At 40.8% G+C, this 20753-nt stretch overlaps 1 protein-coding gene across 1 annotated transcript in view; it reads left to right on the top strand.

The window, feature by feature from the left end:
• LOC117438254 (transcription factor RFX3-like) overlaps nt 1–16827 on the top strand; it is a 158279-nt gene extending 141452 nt beyond the window's left edge. The window contains exons 12-17 of the mRNA XM_034073773.1: nt 8631–8728; nt 9038–9187; nt 10844–11052; nt 12054–12207; nt 14967–15009; nt 16460–16827. Coding sequence (XP_033929664.1) covers nt 8631–8728; nt 9038–9187; nt 10844–11052; nt 12054–12207; nt 14967–15009; nt 16460–16701 — 896 coding nt within the window. The 3' untranslated portion in view covers nt 16702–16827. The remainder of the gene's footprint in view (nt 1–8630; nt 8729–9037; nt 9188–10843; nt 11053–12053; nt 12208–14966; nt 15010–16459) is intronic.
• Nucleotides 16828–20753: the final 3926 nt, after the last annotated feature.

The raw sequence follows: 20753 nt of genomic DNA, 5'->3' as shown, positions 1-20753 counted from the left end.
TGTCCAAGATAAGTCGTTATAGTTGACATAGTTTTAAGAAAAACCATCTAGAAGAACCGGACGCAGGGATAAGGAGTATCTGGGAGCGGCAGATGTCCAGGATGGGCTACAGCTAAACTAACTGATAAGTAGGAGGACAGGAGGATTATTATGTCTGTGGTGCTAAAGAACCAATTAAGCTGGTATAAGCATCTACTGAGCATGCTTCAAAAGCTGCCAGAAGTGATGAAGATTGTTGGGAGAAGTAAAGGACCCTCAGAGGCCACCACCAAAATTTTGTACGCGTGCGGGGGAACTTTCTGGAAAACAATGTACATATATGCATGCCCAGCGGCTATATAAGGACGGCTTGCGTAGCAATACGGAGACACACGTTAGGAGGAGCTATCCCCCGTGTCTCCCTGCTTGTCAGCTTGAAAACTTTGTTGGCAAGTTTGTTCCTGGAGTTTTCTCCAAATCAGTACGCTGGAGGCAAGGGATGCCATCCAGAAGGACCTTGACACGCTTGTGAGGTGGGCCGATGCCAACCTCATGAAGTTTAACCATGCCAAGTGCAAGGTCCTCCACCTGGGTCCGAGCAATCCCAGGCACAGCTGGAGATTGGGCAGAGAAGAGATTCAGAGCAGCACTGCGGAGAAGGACTTGGGGGTGTTGGTCGATGAGAGAATGAACGTGAGCCGGCAGTGTACGCTCACAGCCCAGAAAGCCAACCGTATCCTGGGCTGCATCAAAAGGAATGTGACCAGCAGGTCGAAGGAGGTGATCCTGCCCCCCTACCCTGCTCTCGTGAGACTTCACTTGGAGTACTGTGTACAGTTCTGGTGTCCTCAACATAAAAAGGACATGGAACTGCTGGAATAAGTCCAGAGGAGGGCCCCGAGGATGATCAGGGGACTGGGGCACCTCCTGTATGAAGGTAGGCTGAGAAAGCTGGGGCTGTTCAGCCTGGAAATGAGAAGGTTGCATGGAGACCTCATGGCAGCCTTCCAGTATCTGAAGGGGGGCTATAGGGATGCTGGGGAGGGACTCTTCATTAGGGACTGTAGTGATGGGACAAGGGGTTCAAACTTAAACAGGGGAAGTTTAGATTGGATATATGGAAGAAGTTCTTTACTGTAAGGGTGGTTAGGCACTGGAATGGCTTTCCCAAGGAAGTTGTGAATGCTCCATCCCTGGCGGCTTTCAAGGCCAGGTTGGACAGAGCCTTGGGTGACATGGTTTAGTGGGAGGTGTCTCTGCCCATGGCAGGGAGGTTGGAACTAGAAGATCTGAAGGTCCTTTCCAACCCTAACTATTCTGTGATTCTGTCATTTGTTCAAATGTTTCCCTAACTAGGTCCTCCTCTACTGAGGAGAATTATTCCTTGCTGCAGGCTTTCCCTCTGGTCTCAGAAGCCTTGGATTCCTGAAGGCAATCCTTACCAGTAAAGACTCAGGTGCAGAAGGCACTCGGTACCTCAGCTGCTGCCTAACCTTCACATCACCAACCAATTTGTAAGAATTGCAAGAAAAGCTTCCTTGTTTGTAAGAACTGCGTCCAGCAGAGCTTCTCCCCTTCTGCCCTGTTTTGCTGATTACAAGCTCTCTCTTTTCCATAACACCCTGCACCCTTTGCTTGCCAACCCACTTCACCACTCCTTCGCTTGACTGAGGGTGGTTGTCTCCCTCCCCTGTCAATTGAAGTTTAAAGTTCTCCTCACCAGGTTGGCCAGCCTGTTGGAAAAGGTGCCTTTCCCCACTTGGTCAGGTGGATTCCATTTCCCTAGCAGTCTTGAATCACAGAATTGTTAGGGCTGGAAGGGGCCTTTGGAGACAATCTAGTCCAACCGCCCCCCCCACACACACCCCCCGGCCAAGAAAGGGCCACCTAGAACATTTTACACAGGAACACGTCCAGGCGGTCCCGAATGTCTCCAGAGATGGAGACTCCACAACCCACCTGGGAAGCCCGCTCCGGTGCTCTGCCACCCTCAACGTAAAGAAGTTCTTCCTCATGTTGAGGTGAAACTTCTTGTGTTTTAGTTTATGGTCACTGTTCCTCATCCTGTCGCTGGACACTACTGGAAAGAGTCTGGAACCATCGTCCTGGCACTCACCTTTGAGATATTTATATGCATTAATGAGATCCTTTCTCAGTCTCCTCTTCTCTAGACTAAACAGGCCCAGCTCCGGCAATCTCTCCTCATAAAGAGACACTCCAGACCCCTGATCATCCTTGTGGCCTTCCTCTGGACCCTCTCCAGTAGCTCCTTGTCTTTCTTGTACTGACACAGTACTCCAGATGTGGCCTTGCCAGGATCCAGCAGAGGGGAAGGATCACCTCTCTTGACCTGCTGGCCACACACCTCCCGATGCCCCACAGGATACTCGTGGCCCTCCTGGTCTCAAGGGTACACTGCTGGCTCATTGTCAACCTATCATCTACCAACATTGCCAGGTCCTTCTCAGCTGAACTGCTCTCTAGCAGGTCAGCCCCCAACCTGTACTGGGACTTGGGGTTCTTCCTCCCCAGGTGCAGTACCCTACCCTTGCACTTGTTGAACCTCATCAGGTTTCTCTCTGCCCAATTCTCCAGCCTATCAAGGTCCTGCTGAATGGGAGCACAGCCTTCAGGTGTATCAGCCACTGCCCCCAGCTTCACATCATCAGAAAAGGTGCTCAGGGTGCACTTTAGCCCTTCATCCAGGTCACTGCTAAGCAAGTTGAATAAGACCGGACACAGCATTGATCCCTGGGGAACGCCACTGACTACAGACCTTCAGCTGGATTCTGCTCTGCTCATCACGATCCTCTGAGCTCTGTCATTCAGCCACTTGTTGATCCACCTCACTTCTCTGTCCACTCACCTAACCCACATTTCCCAAGTTTAGCTACGAGGATGTTATGTGAGACAGTGTTGAAAGCCTTGCTGAAGTCGAGGTAGGTTACATCTACTGTTCTCCCCTTGTCAACCCATCTTGCCATGTCATCATGAAATGCTATCACATTGGTCAAGCATGATTTCCCCTTCGTGAATCCATGCTGACTCCTCCTTCTTTTCTTCTACATGCTTGGTGATGACCTCCAGAATGACCTGTTCCATCACCTTTCCAGGGATGGAGGTGAGGCTGACTGGCCTCCAGTTTCCCGGGTCCTCCTTCTTGCCATTTTTGTATATGGGAGTAACCTTGGCCTTCCTCCAGTCATCGGGCATCTCTCCCGTTCTCTATGATTTTTCAAAGGTGATGTAGAGTGGCAGGGCAACGACATCTGCCAGCTCCCTCAGCACCTGTGGGTGTATCCCATCACGGCCCATGGATTTGTGGGTGTTATGACTTGTCTAGCCTATCGTAACCCAGCCCTCTACAACGAGGGGGAAGTCTTCGTTTCTCTGGCCTTCTTCTCTTACCTCCGAGGTTTGGACTCCTGAGAGCCGTCCTCATCAGTAAAGACTGAGGTGAAGAAGGCATTCAAGTTCCTCCTTCTCTGTACCTTCCCTTACCAGGACGCTCATCTGATTCAGCAGCGGCTCCACGTTTTCCCTAATCTTCTTTTTGATGCCAATATACTTGTAGAAGCCTTTCTTGTTGTCCTCGATGTCCTTTGCCAGACTCAATGGCAGGTGTGCCTTGGCCTTCCTTGTTGCGTCCTTGCATACCCTGACGATAGTCCTATAGTCATCACACTTGGCCTGTCCCTTTTTCCACATCCCTTAAATTTCTTTCTTAAGATTTACTAGGAGCTCCCTGCTCATCCATGCAGGTCTCCTGCCCCCTTTGCCTGATTTCTTCATCGTGAGGATACACTGGTCTTGGGCTTGGAGGAAGTGGTGCTTAAATATTGAATGGCTCTCTTGGACTCCCTTCTCTTCTAGAGCCCTATCCAAAGTGATTCCTCTAAGTAGGTGTTTGAAGAGGCTGAAGTCAGCTCTCTGGAAGTTTAGGGCTCTAGTCCCGCTTACTGTTGTGCTTCCCCCACGCAGGATCCTGACTTCCACACTCAACGTAAAGAAGTTCTTCCTCATGCTGAGGTGAAACTTCTTGTGTTTTAATTTAACATCAGCATTGTTCTCAGGCTAAAGTCGAAAACACAGCACTGCACCAGCTACTAAGAAGGAGAAAAATGACTGCTAAAGCTGAACCCAGGTCAAAGAAATAAACAGTGAGGAAAAACTTTCAGAAAAAAAAACAAACTCTAAGTAAAATTTGGTCAGTTGAAATTTTTGTGAAAGTTTTTTAGTGCCCACAAAATGAATGACAAACTACTGTGTAGGAAAAAGCCAAATGTCCTTGTTTAAAAAACAGTTAAACACTATACTTGAGTTGGGAGTAAAGTTCATTATTATCTAATGACTCTAGCAAAAAATCAGAGCCACTGTGTATTAGTGGCAATAGATCCTTTCCCCTGAGAATGGCCTTTCTACCTCTTCACAAGTGACAGGATAGACAGTAACAAAGTTGCCTGGGAGTTCCTAATCCAGGCAGAGAAGTTACGTTCAGGCTGGAGCAGCTGGAATATCACTACATTGCTCCGAGCATTTATTATAGGTGGTGGCAACTGACTGGGTGTGTTGGGATGGAATGATGCCCCCCTCCCCCAACACTAGTTTAAAGCATCCTTGACAAGTCTGGAAAGCCTCCTACCAAAACCATTCTTCCCCTTCTTTATCAGAGCAGCTCCACCAGCCCCCAGGAGGTCTGGCCTACAAACTTGGGTCCCGTGTTCAAGACACCAAACCCTTGACTATGATACCACCATTTTAACCATTTATTAACCTGTCCAATCCTCTTAGCCTTTGGAAGGTCCTCCCCTGTGTCCTGGAGAACTGATGAAAAGTCTATTTGAGCTCCAGAGCCCCTAACCACCTCTCCCAGTCCTTCTTTATGTTCCCCAGGCTGCTACTATCTATATCCCTAGCACCCACATGTATCACTAGAAGTGGGTAATAGTCCATGGGACATACTAGAGCAGGCAGCCTCTCTGCAATATCCCTGATCCGTGCTCCAGGTAGGCAACACACCTCCCTTGTGACGGGGTCAGGCCGACAGATGAGCCCTTCTGTCCCTTTCAAAGTAGAGTCCCCTACTACTACGACCCGCTGCTTTTTCCTGGCAGCACCAGTAGAGATCTTCTGTACCAGTGCACCAGCCGGTTGATTCTGGTGCGAGTGCATTTCCTCATCAGCCCCCTGCAGGACAGCAAATCGGTTCTGGGTAGGTACAGTAGATTTAGGAGGAAGCCCCTTGCTTTTAATTGTCCTCTTCCTTCTTTTTTTTTTTTTTTTTGTTACTAATTCCCAGCTTCCCGGGTTAGCGACCTCCTTCTTTCCTCCATGCGCTAGAGGTGAAGCTTGAGGCCCCTGCACAGTTTGGGCCTGGAGCAAGCATTCCTGCTTCCTCTCAGCTTCCCTGACATCTTGCAGCCTATTAATAGCATCCTGCAGCTCAGTCACCTGCTGGAGGAGGACCTCCACCAGGGAGCATAGAGTGCAGCCCTGCCCATTCTGCACCTTTCCCTCACAAGACCAGTGCAGGCACTCTCTAGACGCCGAATACCAAGAATAATTAAGGTTGGAAGGGACCTCAGGAGGTCTCGAGTCCAACCTCCTGCTCAAAGCATGGTCCATGCGGAATCCAGACAGTTTGCTCAGGGCTTTTCCCAGCTGGGTTTTGAAAACATCTATGGACAGAAACCACACAAACCTCTCTGGGCAACCAGTTGCACTGCTTGACTGCCCTCCTGAGTTGCTAGTGCTCTGCTTTGTTGTCCATCTAGCAGATATTGGGGCTGATCAAGTCTTCCATGAGAATCAGAGCCTATGAACATGAGGTTTATTCCAGTTGCCTGAAGAAGACCTGTATTGGCTTTACACGTCAAGGTTTTGGTAGAGGTTGGGGGTGAAGGCACAGCTTCTGTGAGAAGATACCTGAAGCTGCCCTCATGATGGAAAGAGCCAGTTTCAGCTGGCTCCAAGATGGAACTGCCACTTGCCAAAGTCTGAGTCAATTGGAGACATTGGTAGGTCCTCTGTGATAACATACTTAGGAAAGGATAACAGCTGCTGCAAAACAGCAGCACTGAGAGAAGCATGAGAATATATGAGAGCGATACCTCTGCAGGCACCAAGGTCAAGGAAGAAGGAGGGGGAGGATGTGCTCCAGGTGCCTGAGCAGAGATTCCCCTGCAGCCCATGGTGAAGACCATGGTGAAGCACACTGTCTCCCTGCAGCCCATGGAGGACCTCATGCGAGATCAGTTAGGTGTGCCCTGACGGAAGCTGCAGCCCATGGAGAACCCATGATAGAGTAGGCTCCTGGCAGGAACGGTGGCCCTGTGGAGAGGAGCCCACCCTGGAGCAGGTTTTCTGGCAGGATCTATGACCCAGTGGGGAGACCCATACTGGAGCAGTCTGTTCTGAAGGACTGCACCCTGTGGAAAGGACTTATGCTGGAGCAGTTTGTGAAGAAGGGGAAGGATCCACGTTGGAGAAGTCTGTGGAGGACTCTCGTGTGGGTGGGGCCTCATACTAGAGCTGGGGAAGAGCCTGAGGAGGAAGGAGAGGCAAAGACAACATGTGATGAACTGACTGCAACCCCCACTCCTAGTCCCCTTGCACCACTCAGAGGGAGGAGGTAGAAGAGCTGGGAGTGACCTTGAGACTGGGAAGAAGGGAAGGGGGGGAGGGAGAGTGTTTCCGAATTTGTTTCTATTCCTCATTATCCTAGTCTGTTTATTTGGCAATACATTAAATTATTTTCCCCAAGCTGAGTCTTTTTTGCCTGCGACAGTAACTGTTGAATTATCTCCCTGTTGTTAACACACAAGCTTTTAATCACATTTTTCTCCCCTGTTCTGTTGAGAAGGGGGAGTGATAGAGTAGTTTGTCAGGCACCTGGCAGCCAGCCAAGGTCAACCCACTGCAAGACTTCATCTACTTCTTCCTGATCAGCCAGTCTGTATCAAATACTCACACCATCCCCCACGTTGGTGTGTCATCTAACCTGGACCCTTAAGTTCTCAACTGGCTTATCATCCATCCCTAGGCAAAGCTCCATGCATTCCAGGTCCTCTTTCATATAGAGCATCTTCTTGTCTTGTTTTCCCTAAAGATTCCGTATCCATCCATTGCAGCACTCCAGTTGTATGAGACATCCCACAATATCTCTCTGATCCCCGAGACTGTAGCCCTGCAAATGCTCACAGATGTCTAATTCCTCTTGTTTTTCCCTGAGTTGTGTGCACAGGTGTGCAGACACTTCAAAGAAGCACCCAATCGTGCCAATTTCTCCAAAAGGGCATGAAAGCTTTACTATAATGCTGATCTCCTGACACTTCCTACACATATGCTTGAGGTTTTGTTGATTACAAGGACCCTCCTGCTTATGCCACATTCTTCGCTTGCCCATTTGGTCTATGACTTTGTCACTTGACTGTTGTTCATCACTTCCCCATCATTCCTAGCATAAAGCTCTCCTTACCAGGTTATCCAACCTGTTGGCAAAGCTGTTTGTGCCCCACTAGGTCATGTGGATCCTGTCTCTCCCTAGCGGTTCTCCATTCTCAAAGAAGATCCCGTGATCATAGTGGCACAACGTCTAGATGGAGGCCAGTAAATAGCAATGTACCCCAGGGGTCAATACTGGATCCAATACTGTTCAATGTCTTCATTAGTGATCTGGATGATGGGGCAGAGTGTATCCTCAGCAAGTTGGCTGATGACACAAAACTGTGAAGAGTGGCTGATACATCACAGGGTTGCGCTGCCATCCAGAGGGACCTTGACAAGATGGAGAAACGGGCTGACAGGATCCTCATGCACGTGAACAAGGAGGAGTGCCAAGCCATGCCCCTGGGGACAAACAATCCCATGCACTGGTACATGCTGGGGGGGGTGGGGGGTGGGGGTGGGGGATGATGACAACAGCCAGCTGGAAAACAGCTTTGCAGAAAAGGCCCTAGGGGTCCTGGTAGACACCAATTTAACATGAGCCAGCAGTGTGCCCGTGCCACAGAGGGCTAATGCTGTCCTGGGCTGCATTAGGCAGTGTTGCCAGTAGATACAGGTAGGTGACCCTTCCCCTTTATTCAGCGCCAGTTGTGTACTGTGTACCTAGAGTCCTGTGTCCGGTTTTGGGTTCCCTAGTACAAGAGAGGCACGGATACACTGTAGAGAGTCCAATGACAGGCCATGAACTGGCACTGCTTGACTGTCCTCAAGGTGAAAACAATTTATCAAGTTAGGACCTCTCTTTTTCAAGTTCATAGCCAACATCTATTAATTTCTTGCCATGCATCATTGTGAAGAATCTGACTCTGTCTTCTTGAAACCTAGTAGATATTGAGAGGCTTCTATTAGTTCTCCTCTAAACTTCCTCTTTTCCAGACTGAATACACCTAGTTCCCTCAGCCTCTCCTCATAAGGTATTTGCTCTATCCCTCGACCATGTCAGTGGCCCTCTACTGAACTTGCTCCAGTTTATCAACAAACATTCTTCTTGTATTGAGAGAGATACAAACCTGGACTGGATACATCTCTTAGCCAATAAATGCAGTAGATCTCAATGTAGAATATTTAAATGCTGAGGATGCAAAAGGTTTCAAGAGAGATACCTTGCCATCTTTTTCATTTTATTTTTATTCTTTAACATTTAGGTGCCTTGACTCAAGCCATTCGCAATTTTGCAAAAAGCCTTGAAGGTTGGCTTTCCAGTGCCATGAGCAATATTCCACAGAGAATGATACAAACCAAGGTAAACAAAGTTTACTGCAGTTTATTGCAGTCTTCACTTTATGTACACTAGATGTCATTTAAGATCTAAAAGTAGTAGCATTTTAACTTTTATGCTAAATGTCATATTTAGGTTGAACTTCAAACATGAAGCATGGGATTAGAAATAACTTTGCCAAAAAAAAAAAGGAAAAACTGTATTTGTTCCATTATACATGAACTGCAGTATCTGAGGGCTCATAAATTAATACAGTAATTTCAAAATTAAAATAGATTAAATAGAAGACCTGCTGATAATACAACATGTTAGCATAAATGGATTTCTTCATAGGTTGCTGCTGTAAGTGCCTTTGCCCAGACTTTGAGAAGATACACATCTCTTAATCACCTGGCTCAGGCAGCTCGGGCTGTGCTTCAAAACACTTCTCAGATCAACCAGATGCTCAGTGATCTCAATCGTGTTGATTTTGCCAACGTACAGGTACCTGTGGCTTTAAAAAACAGACTTTAAAAAATATTTCCCTCAGAAACTTTGATTTTTGTTGTTAGTTTTTATTATTCCATTAAGAAAGTGGGAATTTTTTGCTGATTTTTATACGTGCAGTGATTCAGTTGAAACTTTCGAGCTTGCGCTTTGGCTGTAAGGAAAATAAAACCTCTGAACCATTATCTATTTCCATTTTCTCTGAAGGCTTATCTTTCACATCATGCATTCTTCCAATTTTTATTTAATGAAGTTGAAAGTGAAGAGTACATGTGTTCTTAGAATGAACAGCATGAATAATGCCTGAAGAAGAAATCTTGGATAATAGCATAGCTTCTGATCTTCCCTAAAAAAATATTGATCATACAGTACTATTTCTAGTACAGGTTGTTTCATTACATTTATTTTTATTTCAAAGATAATATCATTGGTATACTTTCCTTAATTGTTTGTGTTTACATTTCCAGCCTTTCCTAAGTGGTCAGAACTAGTTTCCAGTTATCTGTAAAACATCAATTTTAGTATTTTTTCATTAAGTTTAGAAAAAGGTTTCCCCTTTACCTCTTTCTTCTCCTTAGAAGAAACAGCATTTTTTTTCTCCTGTTGCTCAGCTAACTGACATGGCCCAGATTACCGGTAGTCATACTTTTGTCTTCTTTCATGAACAAACATTTTAACACATTTTATCTTAACAAGAAGTTCAGAAGTTCACTAGCAACAGTTAAACTATTTTTGCTTATTGTCAAAGACCTTTGAATAAATAAAATTTAACACAGATATAGTTATATAGCATAATGGTGTGCAAATTACTGAAGATTAGTATGTGACAAATATATGGTATATTAAATATTGTTCTGTGGTAAGATACAGGGTCTATAAATGTTGAGATGTTAACTTGGTGTGTGACAGTTGAAGTTTAAGAATATGGCCTATATTAAACCGATATTGGTTTTCTCTAAGTTCCATTTAACAGAAGTGTCCTATTGGTCTTATTTAAACTTTAAAATTTAACATAATTACATTTTATGTTAATAGTGTGAATTGATGATTATTGTACATGGACTGTGTTTATCCAATTATGTGCTATTTATATTACTCATTGAGCAATGTGCAATATATTGCAGTCTATGGATAAACAAAACAATAATTTTTTTGCGTAGAGAACAAAGCTCTTTTTAAGCGAGGTGATTAAAAATATCACATAAATTGTACTTGGTCTTAACTCTTTCAAATAAATAGGAACCATGGTACTTTGGTTTCTTGGTTACTCTATTATTCTCTCAACTTTCATTTGACTGCCCTTTCCATTCCTTGTTCCTGTAGTCCCAAGCATGACAATACCTGAAAATTTTTACTAGAAAAACTATGAGAGAAGTTGAAAATTCCTTCATGTAAATTAATATGGAACATTGCAATGTATTTGTGTTTTTTCCCCACTGTATTTTTGTGTGCATGTACTTTATTTGAAGCCCATTTTTATACTTTGGGTTCCGTACTTTCATTTTCTTCCAACAAAATTGAAAGAGAAATGAAAATAAAAATACTCATTAATTTTCCTAATAAGTGTATCTCATCCTTTTCATTTAAATGTTCAGTCTTTAAGAATAATTTGCATTTTGTGGTTTGCTTTCATGTTTGCATGTGTTGCAACAGGAACAGGCTTCCTGGGTGTGTCAGTGTGATGACAATATGGTTCAAAGACTAGAAACAGATTTCAAGGTGACTCTTCAGCAGCAGAGCACTCTGGAGCAGTGGGCTGCCTGGCTTGATAATGTAATGATGCAAGCACTGAAACCGTATGAAGGAAGACCCAGCTTTCCTAAAGCAGCACGGCAATTTCTTTTAAAATGGTCTTTCTACAGGTAGTTCTTAATAGTCTTCTAAATTATTTTAGCTGTTTTATTAGTTGCTGAACTGTATGCTGCAATAATGTTGACAAAATTAATATCAGATAATAGTTCCCAAGAAATTAAGAGCCTCCCCCCCCCCCCCCCCCCCCCCGAAAGATTAGTGTTGTCAGTGTTAAACACAGGGCTATGTACAACTCAGCAGAGGATTAAATGATCCTTGTATATTTGATTTGATTGTAGATTTGATTCCTGATTTGGAAACATGCAATGAAACATTTCAGATTGAATAGCCATACAGTTGTAAAGCCAATGTTCTTAATACTATTTATTAAAATACCACGGCTTCTATTTGCATTACGTAGGGAAAAAATATGTTTAATGTGCAAAAAGAACATAAAGACAAAAAGTCCATGTAATCTGCTACTGTATCAGTTATCATAGGAAAGCTAGGGTTTCTTTCCAAAATAGTACATAGTAGCACCTACTTTCTGAGAGTATCATGCTGTTCTGGTTCCAGCTGGGATAGAGTTTTCATCCACAGTCTGCATTTTTTCTATTAGAAAGTGTACACAAACTTGTTTAAATTTATAAGTTTAAGAAACATATCAATTAAAAACTTTGGACTAGGAATGTGAGCACAACAGACACAATATTTTGAAAGAGTGCTTGTTTTTAAATTAATTAATTAATACAATTTTATTATTTTAAATTTTAGCAAAGAACTTCCTTCCACTAAGGTCAGTTTTTACATGTGCTCACATATTGGTAATTGTGAATATATCAAAACAAAACCTTTCCTGTCTTTTTTAAAAATTTAGCTTCTAGTTGTGTAATGTGATCTCCAACCATGCTTTCAGAAAATAATTGTTTTCCCGGGACATTTCTTTCTGAAGACACCATAAATCTGCTGTTTGTGGATAGCATTACTTTAAAAAACATTGTTCTTGAAGTGCATATTCCATATGAATAAATTAATAAAGAACTGTGATTTTTTCCCCCCCATGTTTAAATAGCTCAATGGTGATTCGAGACTTAACCTTACGCAGTGCTGCTAGCTTTGGCTCTTTTCATCTGATCCGCTTGCTTTATGATGAGTACATGTTTTACTTAGTAGAACATCGTGTTGCTCAGGCAACAGGAGAGACACCTATCGCAGTTATGGGAGAGGTAAGATAATATGTAAGACAATGGATTGGTGAATTCGGTGATCAATTTGGATATGCATCTACATTTTTAAGGGATCTGCTTACTCATATTTATACATACTTGAGATTCAAATAGAAATATCTAGACAAATGGGTAGTCCCACTGACTTCAGAAGGCTGGTTCACATGAAGAAGTTAGTTTTGCTTCAGTGGCACTGTTCACATGTATTGCTTGTATGTGGCAAGGCTGGGGGGGTGGAGGGGGGAGGTGGGGACAGGGCAGGGGGCTACAGGGGAGGCCTCTGTGAGAAGAAGCATGGGGCTACCCTGTGCCAGACACAGCCAGTTCTTGCCATCTTGGCAACGGACCCACCACAGGCCAAAGCTGATCTAATCAGCAAACTTCCGTGTACCTCTGTGCAAACATTTGAGAAAGGGCAGTAAACACCAGACAGGCACAGGAGGAGGGAACAAAAAGAGAGTAAGAAACAGCAGAGGGAACATCAAGGTCAGAGCAGTAGGAGATGATCCATGGTGGAGCAGATATTCCCTGCAGCCTGTGGAGAACCTCCAGAACAGAGGGATATTCCCAAAGGAACTGCAGCCTGTAGAGAACCAGAGGAAAAGTGAGAAGGAAGGAGTGGCAGAGAAAAAATGCTATGTACTGACCACAAGGCCTCGCTGAAGGGATTGAGTGTAACTTGCAACAGTAACATAAGGGGAAGAGAGGTGCTTGGAGTGAAGTTGAGCCTGGGAAAGGGGGAAGAAAGATGTTTTCCTGAAGTGTTTAAATGTTTTGTTATTTTTGGTTCCCACTGCTCAAATCAGCAATTAAATATTTATTTTAATTGGCAATAAATTAAATTCCCCGAGTTTTCTTGCCTGTGACAGCAATTGGTAAGTGATCTCCCTGTCTTTATCTTCATCCATGAGCTTTCTCACTCCAGTTCTTCCTAGTTGCTCCACTATCCCTCTGGACAGGGGGTGGGGAAGTAAGCAAATGGCTAGATGAGTGCTTGGTGTTAACCAGGGCCAACCGACAACAACATGCATGAAATGAAAGTAGCACAGAAGTACTTGCAGGATTGGGCATTGCATATTTTCATGCTTATATTTCAATAAACAGAGCAAAAGTCTCAATTCAGAACCACTTTGTCTTATACGAGCCCATCGTATTTGCAAACTGAAGCTTATGTCAGACCTCTTTTTTACAGTAGCCCACCTAACCAGTAATTTTGTGGGAGTTGCTTAAGAATTCACATTATCTTAGGAGTTATCATCAAGGATCAGTGCTTCTAAAGTGGTAGAAAATGGATAGATGTGAACATACGATTCTATGTGCTTTTTCATAGAGATGGAGAGTCTTGACTTAATTTGTAGTTTGATTGATATGGCATGCTTTAGAAAAAAAAATAAATGACTGTTTCTGATTAGGTATTTGATTAAACATTTATAGCAAAGTATTGCAAAAGTGTAGTATCTCTATGATTTTTTTTTTTCTTGACAGACATGGTATAGGTTAAATGTAATGTTTTTGGTGCACTGTGGGACTTCCTATAATGTTTTAGCAAATTTAAGATGGTTATGATCTTAGAGAGAAATTATGTAATCTAAAGCTTTGAGAGGTGAGAGGATAACGAGGAAGATGATGTAAATATTAAGTAAATCCATGACTTCTTGTGTTTCTCTGCACTTACTGACTGTGGATGAAATATAATAGGAAAGACTACGGCTAGTTTGACAAACACTTGAAGCCAGTATAAACTGGCTTTGCAGCTGAGAAAAGCACTCTGTCTCCTCCTCTCCTGTCCCTTTAGCTTTGGACATTGATGCTGGAACAAGTACTCAGGCAGTCCTGTGGTTAACTGGATCAGAGAATTCATCCTGTGCAGAATAACCCCATTAAAATGGTGGGGTTTTCCTTGGGTCAGTTCTGTCATGTGGTTCTTTGCATGGCCATGTGAACACTTAAGGCAAAAGGATGGGTATGGGGAGGTGAGGAGGGAGTATGTGTGAGTGAACCTGGAAGGATAGGGCTGCTGCTGCTTATGCTGGCTTAGTGTTCACTGAGGTTTTTTCTGTCTATATTTCTGAAAAGGACTGAATCAAGTATGTTTAGAAATCTATTTATCTAAATATTGTACTCCTTTTGTTTGAGATTCACCCATCAAATTATGCTCTGCTGTTTCTCATTGAAGAGAAGGGTAGATGACTCACACAAGGAAAGGGAGAAAGGAAGGTTGCATTTACTTGTGAACAATTTTTCACTTTGTGTAAGTAAACTAGAATGCACTGTAACAGCCATAAACCCTATTTTCAGTGGTGCCACTTATTTACTTTGCATATATTTTTGCTACACTATAAATGCCTTTAGTGAGACACCTTCTCAGAGGAACCTTTAAAGGAGCTTTCCATTAAAATATTGCAGTTTAAAAATGGACACTAGTCATATTTTCCAGCATTCTACATAAGAAATATCTCACTCAAAGCAACAAAGGCCTTGACATAAGTCACCCAAAAAAGCAAAATTGTATGCTCAAGTTTATATTTCATGGTTTTAAATGCTGAGCATTTTTTATTTTAATGTTAATTTCCTTAATATGAACATGAATATGATGGGATGGAAAATGAACTGATATACTATGATTGTGACTGCAGTCACATGCGTGTACTTTCATACTAGCCACAAACCGTTGGAGCATAGTACTGGCTTCATCATAGATAATCTAAGGTAGTGTTTGTGTAGGACTGTGTCCACACTTTTTATTGTTTATTTTGCAGTTTGGTGATTTTAATTCTATATCCCCTGGAAATATGGATAAAGGTAAGCAGTCAAATCTCTCAAATGTACAGTTTTATGTAGAACTAATGTGTCTCTTGGAGCAAAATAAGTTCTTATTTTTTGGAAACATAGGAAAGCAGAATCTAAATCTGTATCACGATTTATGTGTATATCAATATTATATGGGTACAATATGCTATGCATGATATATAGTATACAATAATGACTAAATAGTCTAGGTTCTTAATAGGAGACCTTTTTTAAAATGTTTATTGTTTGCACAAGAAATTTTCAAAATTTCACACAGAATTTAGCTGTATATCCTGGTGAGAGAGTTGAAGAGGATGGACAGTTGGAAAAAGAAAGATATGATGAAAATATACATATATTGACATTTGTAGTGAATTAGGAGTTTGAGAAGTGAAGATGGTGAAATTGTGTCCAAGCACTCACCAAATAGCTTGCTAATTGTTACTGAAGGATATAGTAAGAAATGAGGTTTTGTCCTCTTTGTAGATTAAAGGCTTAGTTTGTTCTCCATTCTTATGCTGGTTGTATGATTTGGAGCAAGTCAACCTCTCTTCATTTCACTTTCATTTCATTTTCAGTAAAATGGGATAACATTAGAGAGGGTTCATTATCCTATTTATCCGTAGTATTTATTGACTTTTCCCAATAAAATCATAGAATCATAGAATGATAGAATCATAGGATAGTTAGGGTTGGAAAGGACCTCAAGATCATCTAGTTCCACCCCCCGTGCCACAGGCAGGGACACCTCACACTAAACCATATCACCCAAGGCTTCATACAACCTGGTCTTGAACACTGCCAGGGATGGAGCATTCACCACCTCCCTGGGCAACCCATTCCAGTACCTCACCACCCTAACAGGAAAGAATTTCTTCCTTATATCCAGTCTAAACCTCTGCTGTTTAAGTTTCAACCCATTACCCCTTGTCCTATCACTACAGTCCCTAATGAATAGTCCCTCTCTAGCATCCCTGTAGGCCCCCCTCAGATACTGGAAGGCTGCTATGAGGTCTCCATGCAGCCTTCTCTTCTTCAGGCTGAACAGCCCCAACTTTCTCAGCCTGTCTTCATATGGGAGGTGCTCCAGTCCCCTGATCATCCTCGTGGCCCTCCTCTGGACTTGTTCTAACAGTTCCATGTCCTTTTTATGTTGAGGACACCAGAACTGCACACAATACTCCAAGTGAGGTCTCACGAGAGTGGAGTAGAGGGGCAGGATCACCTCCTTGGACCTGCTGGTCACGCTCCTTTTGATGCAAAATGTTGATCTTTCAGTTTCGATTTTATGAGGTTGCTACACTTCCCTGTGTTTTCATATTTCATGTTATTTGCAAAATGAAGACATTCGTGTTTAGATTTTTCCTTTTTTGCTATTTTTCTTGTTTGTTTTGGTTTTGCTTTGTTGTTTGTTTGATTTTTTTTTGTTTGTTTGTTGCTGTTTTGGGTTTTTTTTGTGCAGATGATGGCAGTGAAGTTGAAAGTGAAATAGAAGAAGAGCTGGATGAAAATGGAGAGCCACAAGCCAAGAGGGAGAAAACAGAACTAAACCAGGCATTTCAGGTGGGCTCTGTGCAGCAGCCAATGCTTGAGAGTGGAGTAGCGCAGAGCCTCTTGAACCCACTTCATAATGAGCACATTGTTATAAGTTCTCAGACTATCAGACAGTGCAGTGCTACTGGAAATGCATATACTGCAGTGTGATACTGAAGTGCCCACCCAATTACATTAGCACTGTTGATGCTGGACTTAAAGGGGGGAGGGGAATAGGTCTGCAAGTTGACTTATCAAATTTTAGCTGTGCTCAACATTACCTTTTATTGGAGTTCTGAAATGAAATAGGTGCATGCATTTTTGCCAGATGTTTAAAACGAATTTCTAAGCAAAATAATTCTGCATTGGTTACTTGGTATTGAGTTTTCCTAGTTTTGAGCGTCAAGGAAGATTCTCGCAGAGCTTGTAATGTTAATGCTTTTGTCCTCCTAAAATTAAAATAACTTCTTTTTCACAATTTAAAAATATTTTAATGATGTTAACTATTTGTCATCATGATTTAATATACATAGGTTTTTTATTAGATGCACTTCTGTGAAATATTAAAATAAATGCTTTGACTTATACTGGAGGCATACTCATTTGACAGCAGATGCATCAAATTTGTTATAAAGGGTGCTTTTCATTGAACAGAACTAGAAGACACTATTTTGATGAAATTGTTAGCATTCAGGGGGTATTTTTATCATACTGTTGGAGGGTTGGGAAGATCTACTGTTTTCTTTCCCTAAGGAAGAAGTGTTTTCTCTGCATTTACAAATGCAGAATGAGTGATAGAATTGTAACAATGTGGTAATTTTTACATTTCAGGCATACACCTAATTATTTGATCACCACATAAACAATCCAAACCTCCTTTAAAATCAGCAGCTCCAGATTTTATTTACATGCCAGTTCCCCTGTTTTTTGAGAGTACTGATCCTATATTTGAGACTGCTGCACAGATGTTATTGGTTGTTGAGTGGTACTTTAGTTGGTAGAAACTGAACCAGAAAAGAAATGAATTGATTATGCTGGACATGCAGGAAAAACTCCTTTTGAATGAATTTCTTCTGTTCCAGGTCTTTTCCTACTACTAGTTCAATCTGCTGTTTTCATAAATGATAATTTATAGAATGTAAGGAATGTAGCAACCTACATAATTTTCTTTTCAAAATATATTTCCTGATTTATAAAGTAAATTTAATTTTTTTACAAAAAAATAATAAGGTAGTGTAACTGGCACACCTCACTTGTACTTATTCCCAAAAGCATTGAATTTGAATAGGTGGCTAGATGGACCATTGCCATTTAAGAATGTACATCAGGGATCATTGTACCTCGGCTATTACATGGTGCCTTAAATAGAACTGAAGCTAAGATTTAGTATTTTTTGTTATTCTTAATAACTCTTGAAATTTATTCAACAAGGTGTGCCTGTCACTTTCAAATTTCCTAAGTATTAAGGGCAGGTTACATAGTCTTCAAAGAAATAAAAGGGGTTTTATTATTAGGTGATTTTAATATCCCTCTTAAAATTAATAATAAAATTATTTTTTCTTGTTTCTAGCTGAATTTCACTTTATTACAAATAAAATTTTCTTGGGAACTTGAAAAGCAAAACTAGCTTTAATACCAACTTCAAATGCTGTTAACAAAGTAAATGGACCCTAGTCATAAGCATGGCTATATATTTTTAACCCTTGTCAGCTTTTAATTGTAAGAAGTCTCACTAAATAAATGAGCAGGTACATAATGCAGCATGTATTTTCAGTTTCTGTATGTGGTAGGGTGTTAGCCTCATGCTCTGTTTTAATGATTGCGTCTTATAGTGGTAGTTCATAAAGTCCGTATTAATTGACATTAAACATCTCTGATTTTTTCAAGCATTTTCATTACTTTTAAAGAAGACACATGAATTTGCAAAGCTAAAATAGTGAAAATTAAATAATTAATCAAAAAAAGTGAAGGAGAGAATAAAAAAATCAATTTTATAGAAAGGACTGTATAATGAATTTAGGAAGTTTCTTTTTTTATGTAGTGTGACTGTGGACTGATTTTTTTTTTTAAATCATATATACAAAATGGGTGAACACCATGTGAAATGAACAGTGCATTTTTAGCAAAGAAATTTGTTGCTACATCTTTCAGATGCTCCAAGAATGGTTACAGGTCAACTAAGACATCCTAACATTTTTTGAGGTACAAAATTATTTGTACATTACTTAGCAAAATTTGGAGGCCAACCCATCCTGCTCCATTCTATGTAGGCAATATTACTACTGATGCCAGCAGATGTTGTTTGTCTTGGCAAAAAGTGCAAATGAGGTTTATATTCATTTATCTCTAAAGTCACCTGTGCAATAATCCTCACCATTTTTTTTCTCCCAAATATCACTGCATCTTGCTTTTTTCCCTTAGAAATCAGCATCCTTCACCAAAAATCCTAAAATAAACCCCTATGATAAATATTTACTACCTTTTATTTTGCATTATAAGATTTTAACAAGTAAACTAAAATGAAACATTCAGCATTTTTTGTTTTAAACATAGGGTGTTCTATGCTGTACTGATGGTCTGTATTGCCTGGTTTCAAATTTTGCGATGACAAACCTTAAATGGTTTCTTATCATTGCCATTTTTTGGTAGAATGTTGGATTTGTTGTTGCTAAGAGGAAAGTATGGTTGTAACATGTAAATCTAGATTGCTAAGAAGAGGTGGGACCTGAATATCTTTCAATTGATATTTTGAATAGTTGATCACTGTTCATGTAGTGCAAAAAGAAAACAAAATATGTGCATACAAAGATAGAAGGTATAACATGCATTTTAATAACAGGTATCAAAACAAATTGGAATTATCCCTGATTCAGATAACTGAATGGAGTTTGTATTTCTATACTTATCAACTGATTATCCTCTCACATTTTTAAGTAATATTTTCCCCATTTTAGCAAAAATGTTAAAGATTTAAGTTTCTGTAAGCTGATGTGTATGAGATTTTTGTGCTTTGCTTTTAAATTTACTGCAATTTTGATCAAATGTACACATATGAGAAATTTGCACACTTTTTATATTATCAGTAAGTTATTGTTAACGATTTAAGAGCAAAAATATGGATACCTCAGTCTAAATTATGTAGTGTGTAGTATGTGGCTGAATTGCTACTTGGAAGCTCGCTTAACGCTTTTAGAGCTCTAAAGAGCTGTAGCAAGCATCTACTGGCTAGACATAATAAGATAAGGGATCATATGATTTGTGGATTTTACATGACCTTGATGTGAAATTAAAAATAATTATTTTAGAGACAATTCCCATATTAGTGGCAGAATAGGTATAGATGAATTACTTTTTCAAAACACGGGGCCCAATTTTCACAAGTTTTATAGTTATGAAAAGTTGTTGGTACATTTTCATATTTCTCATTGTAAGCCAGTTAAAAAAAAACAGGCAAACCACCTCTTTTCAGTTATCTATTTCTGTGGTTTATTATTGTACTATAGCACGCTTTGTGCACCTCCTTTTTTTAATGTTCCATTAAAATATTTGGAGAATATTCTTCAAATTGTTTACTTGCAAAATGATGATGTACAGCATTTCTGCCTTTAGTTCACAAATGTGTAAAAAAATGTGCTGGTATAATGTCACTGAGGAATGTATAGGTCTGTAAAACATTTTAATTTAAACTGAAGCATTTTTAAATGTCTGAAATACTGCTTCTGTTCAAAATATTTTCTATGAGGGAAGACCTGACCTGATATATTTGTGGTTCTCACCAAATTATATCAACATTGTTTAGAAAAACGTTTATATTAGAGCTACACTGCAAGCTAACTTAATTCATAGAGTGGTTTTGCAAAATAATTACCTTTTATAGTAATGAAAAAGAATTGGTAAAATTTAACTTTTTTAATAATGTAAGTATTTTTGGTACTTCATGTAACAGTGATTTCAGAGTTTAAACAATTCAATTGAGAGTTCAGTATAAATTTCTGAAAATTGCATCCTTGTCTGTAGAACTGGAAAACTATCATGTCTGTGGTTTAAAAACAGGTCAATTAATGTTATTCTAGTATCTTTGCTACTTTGGTGACAAAAAAGAAAAAAACCAAACAAAAACAAAAAAAACCCAACCAAACCAGGAGTAGAAGCATAAACACAAAATTACTTTTAGCATTAGAAAATTAATTTAATGGAATGCCTTACATCAGCCCTTTGAGCAT

This window comes from Melopsittacus undulatus (assembly GCF_012275295.1).
Source record: "Melopsittacus undulatus isolate bMelUnd1 chromosome W unlocalized genomic scaffold, bMelUnd1.mat.Z SUPER_W_unloc_3, whole genome shotgun sequence".
Taxonomy (NCBI): domain Eukaryota; kingdom Metazoa; phylum Chordata; class Aves; order Psittaciformes; family Psittaculidae; genus Melopsittacus; species Melopsittacus undulatus.
Note: the sequence above shows the minus strand (reverse complement) of the source record. Positions and strands in the feature narration are given on the sequence as shown.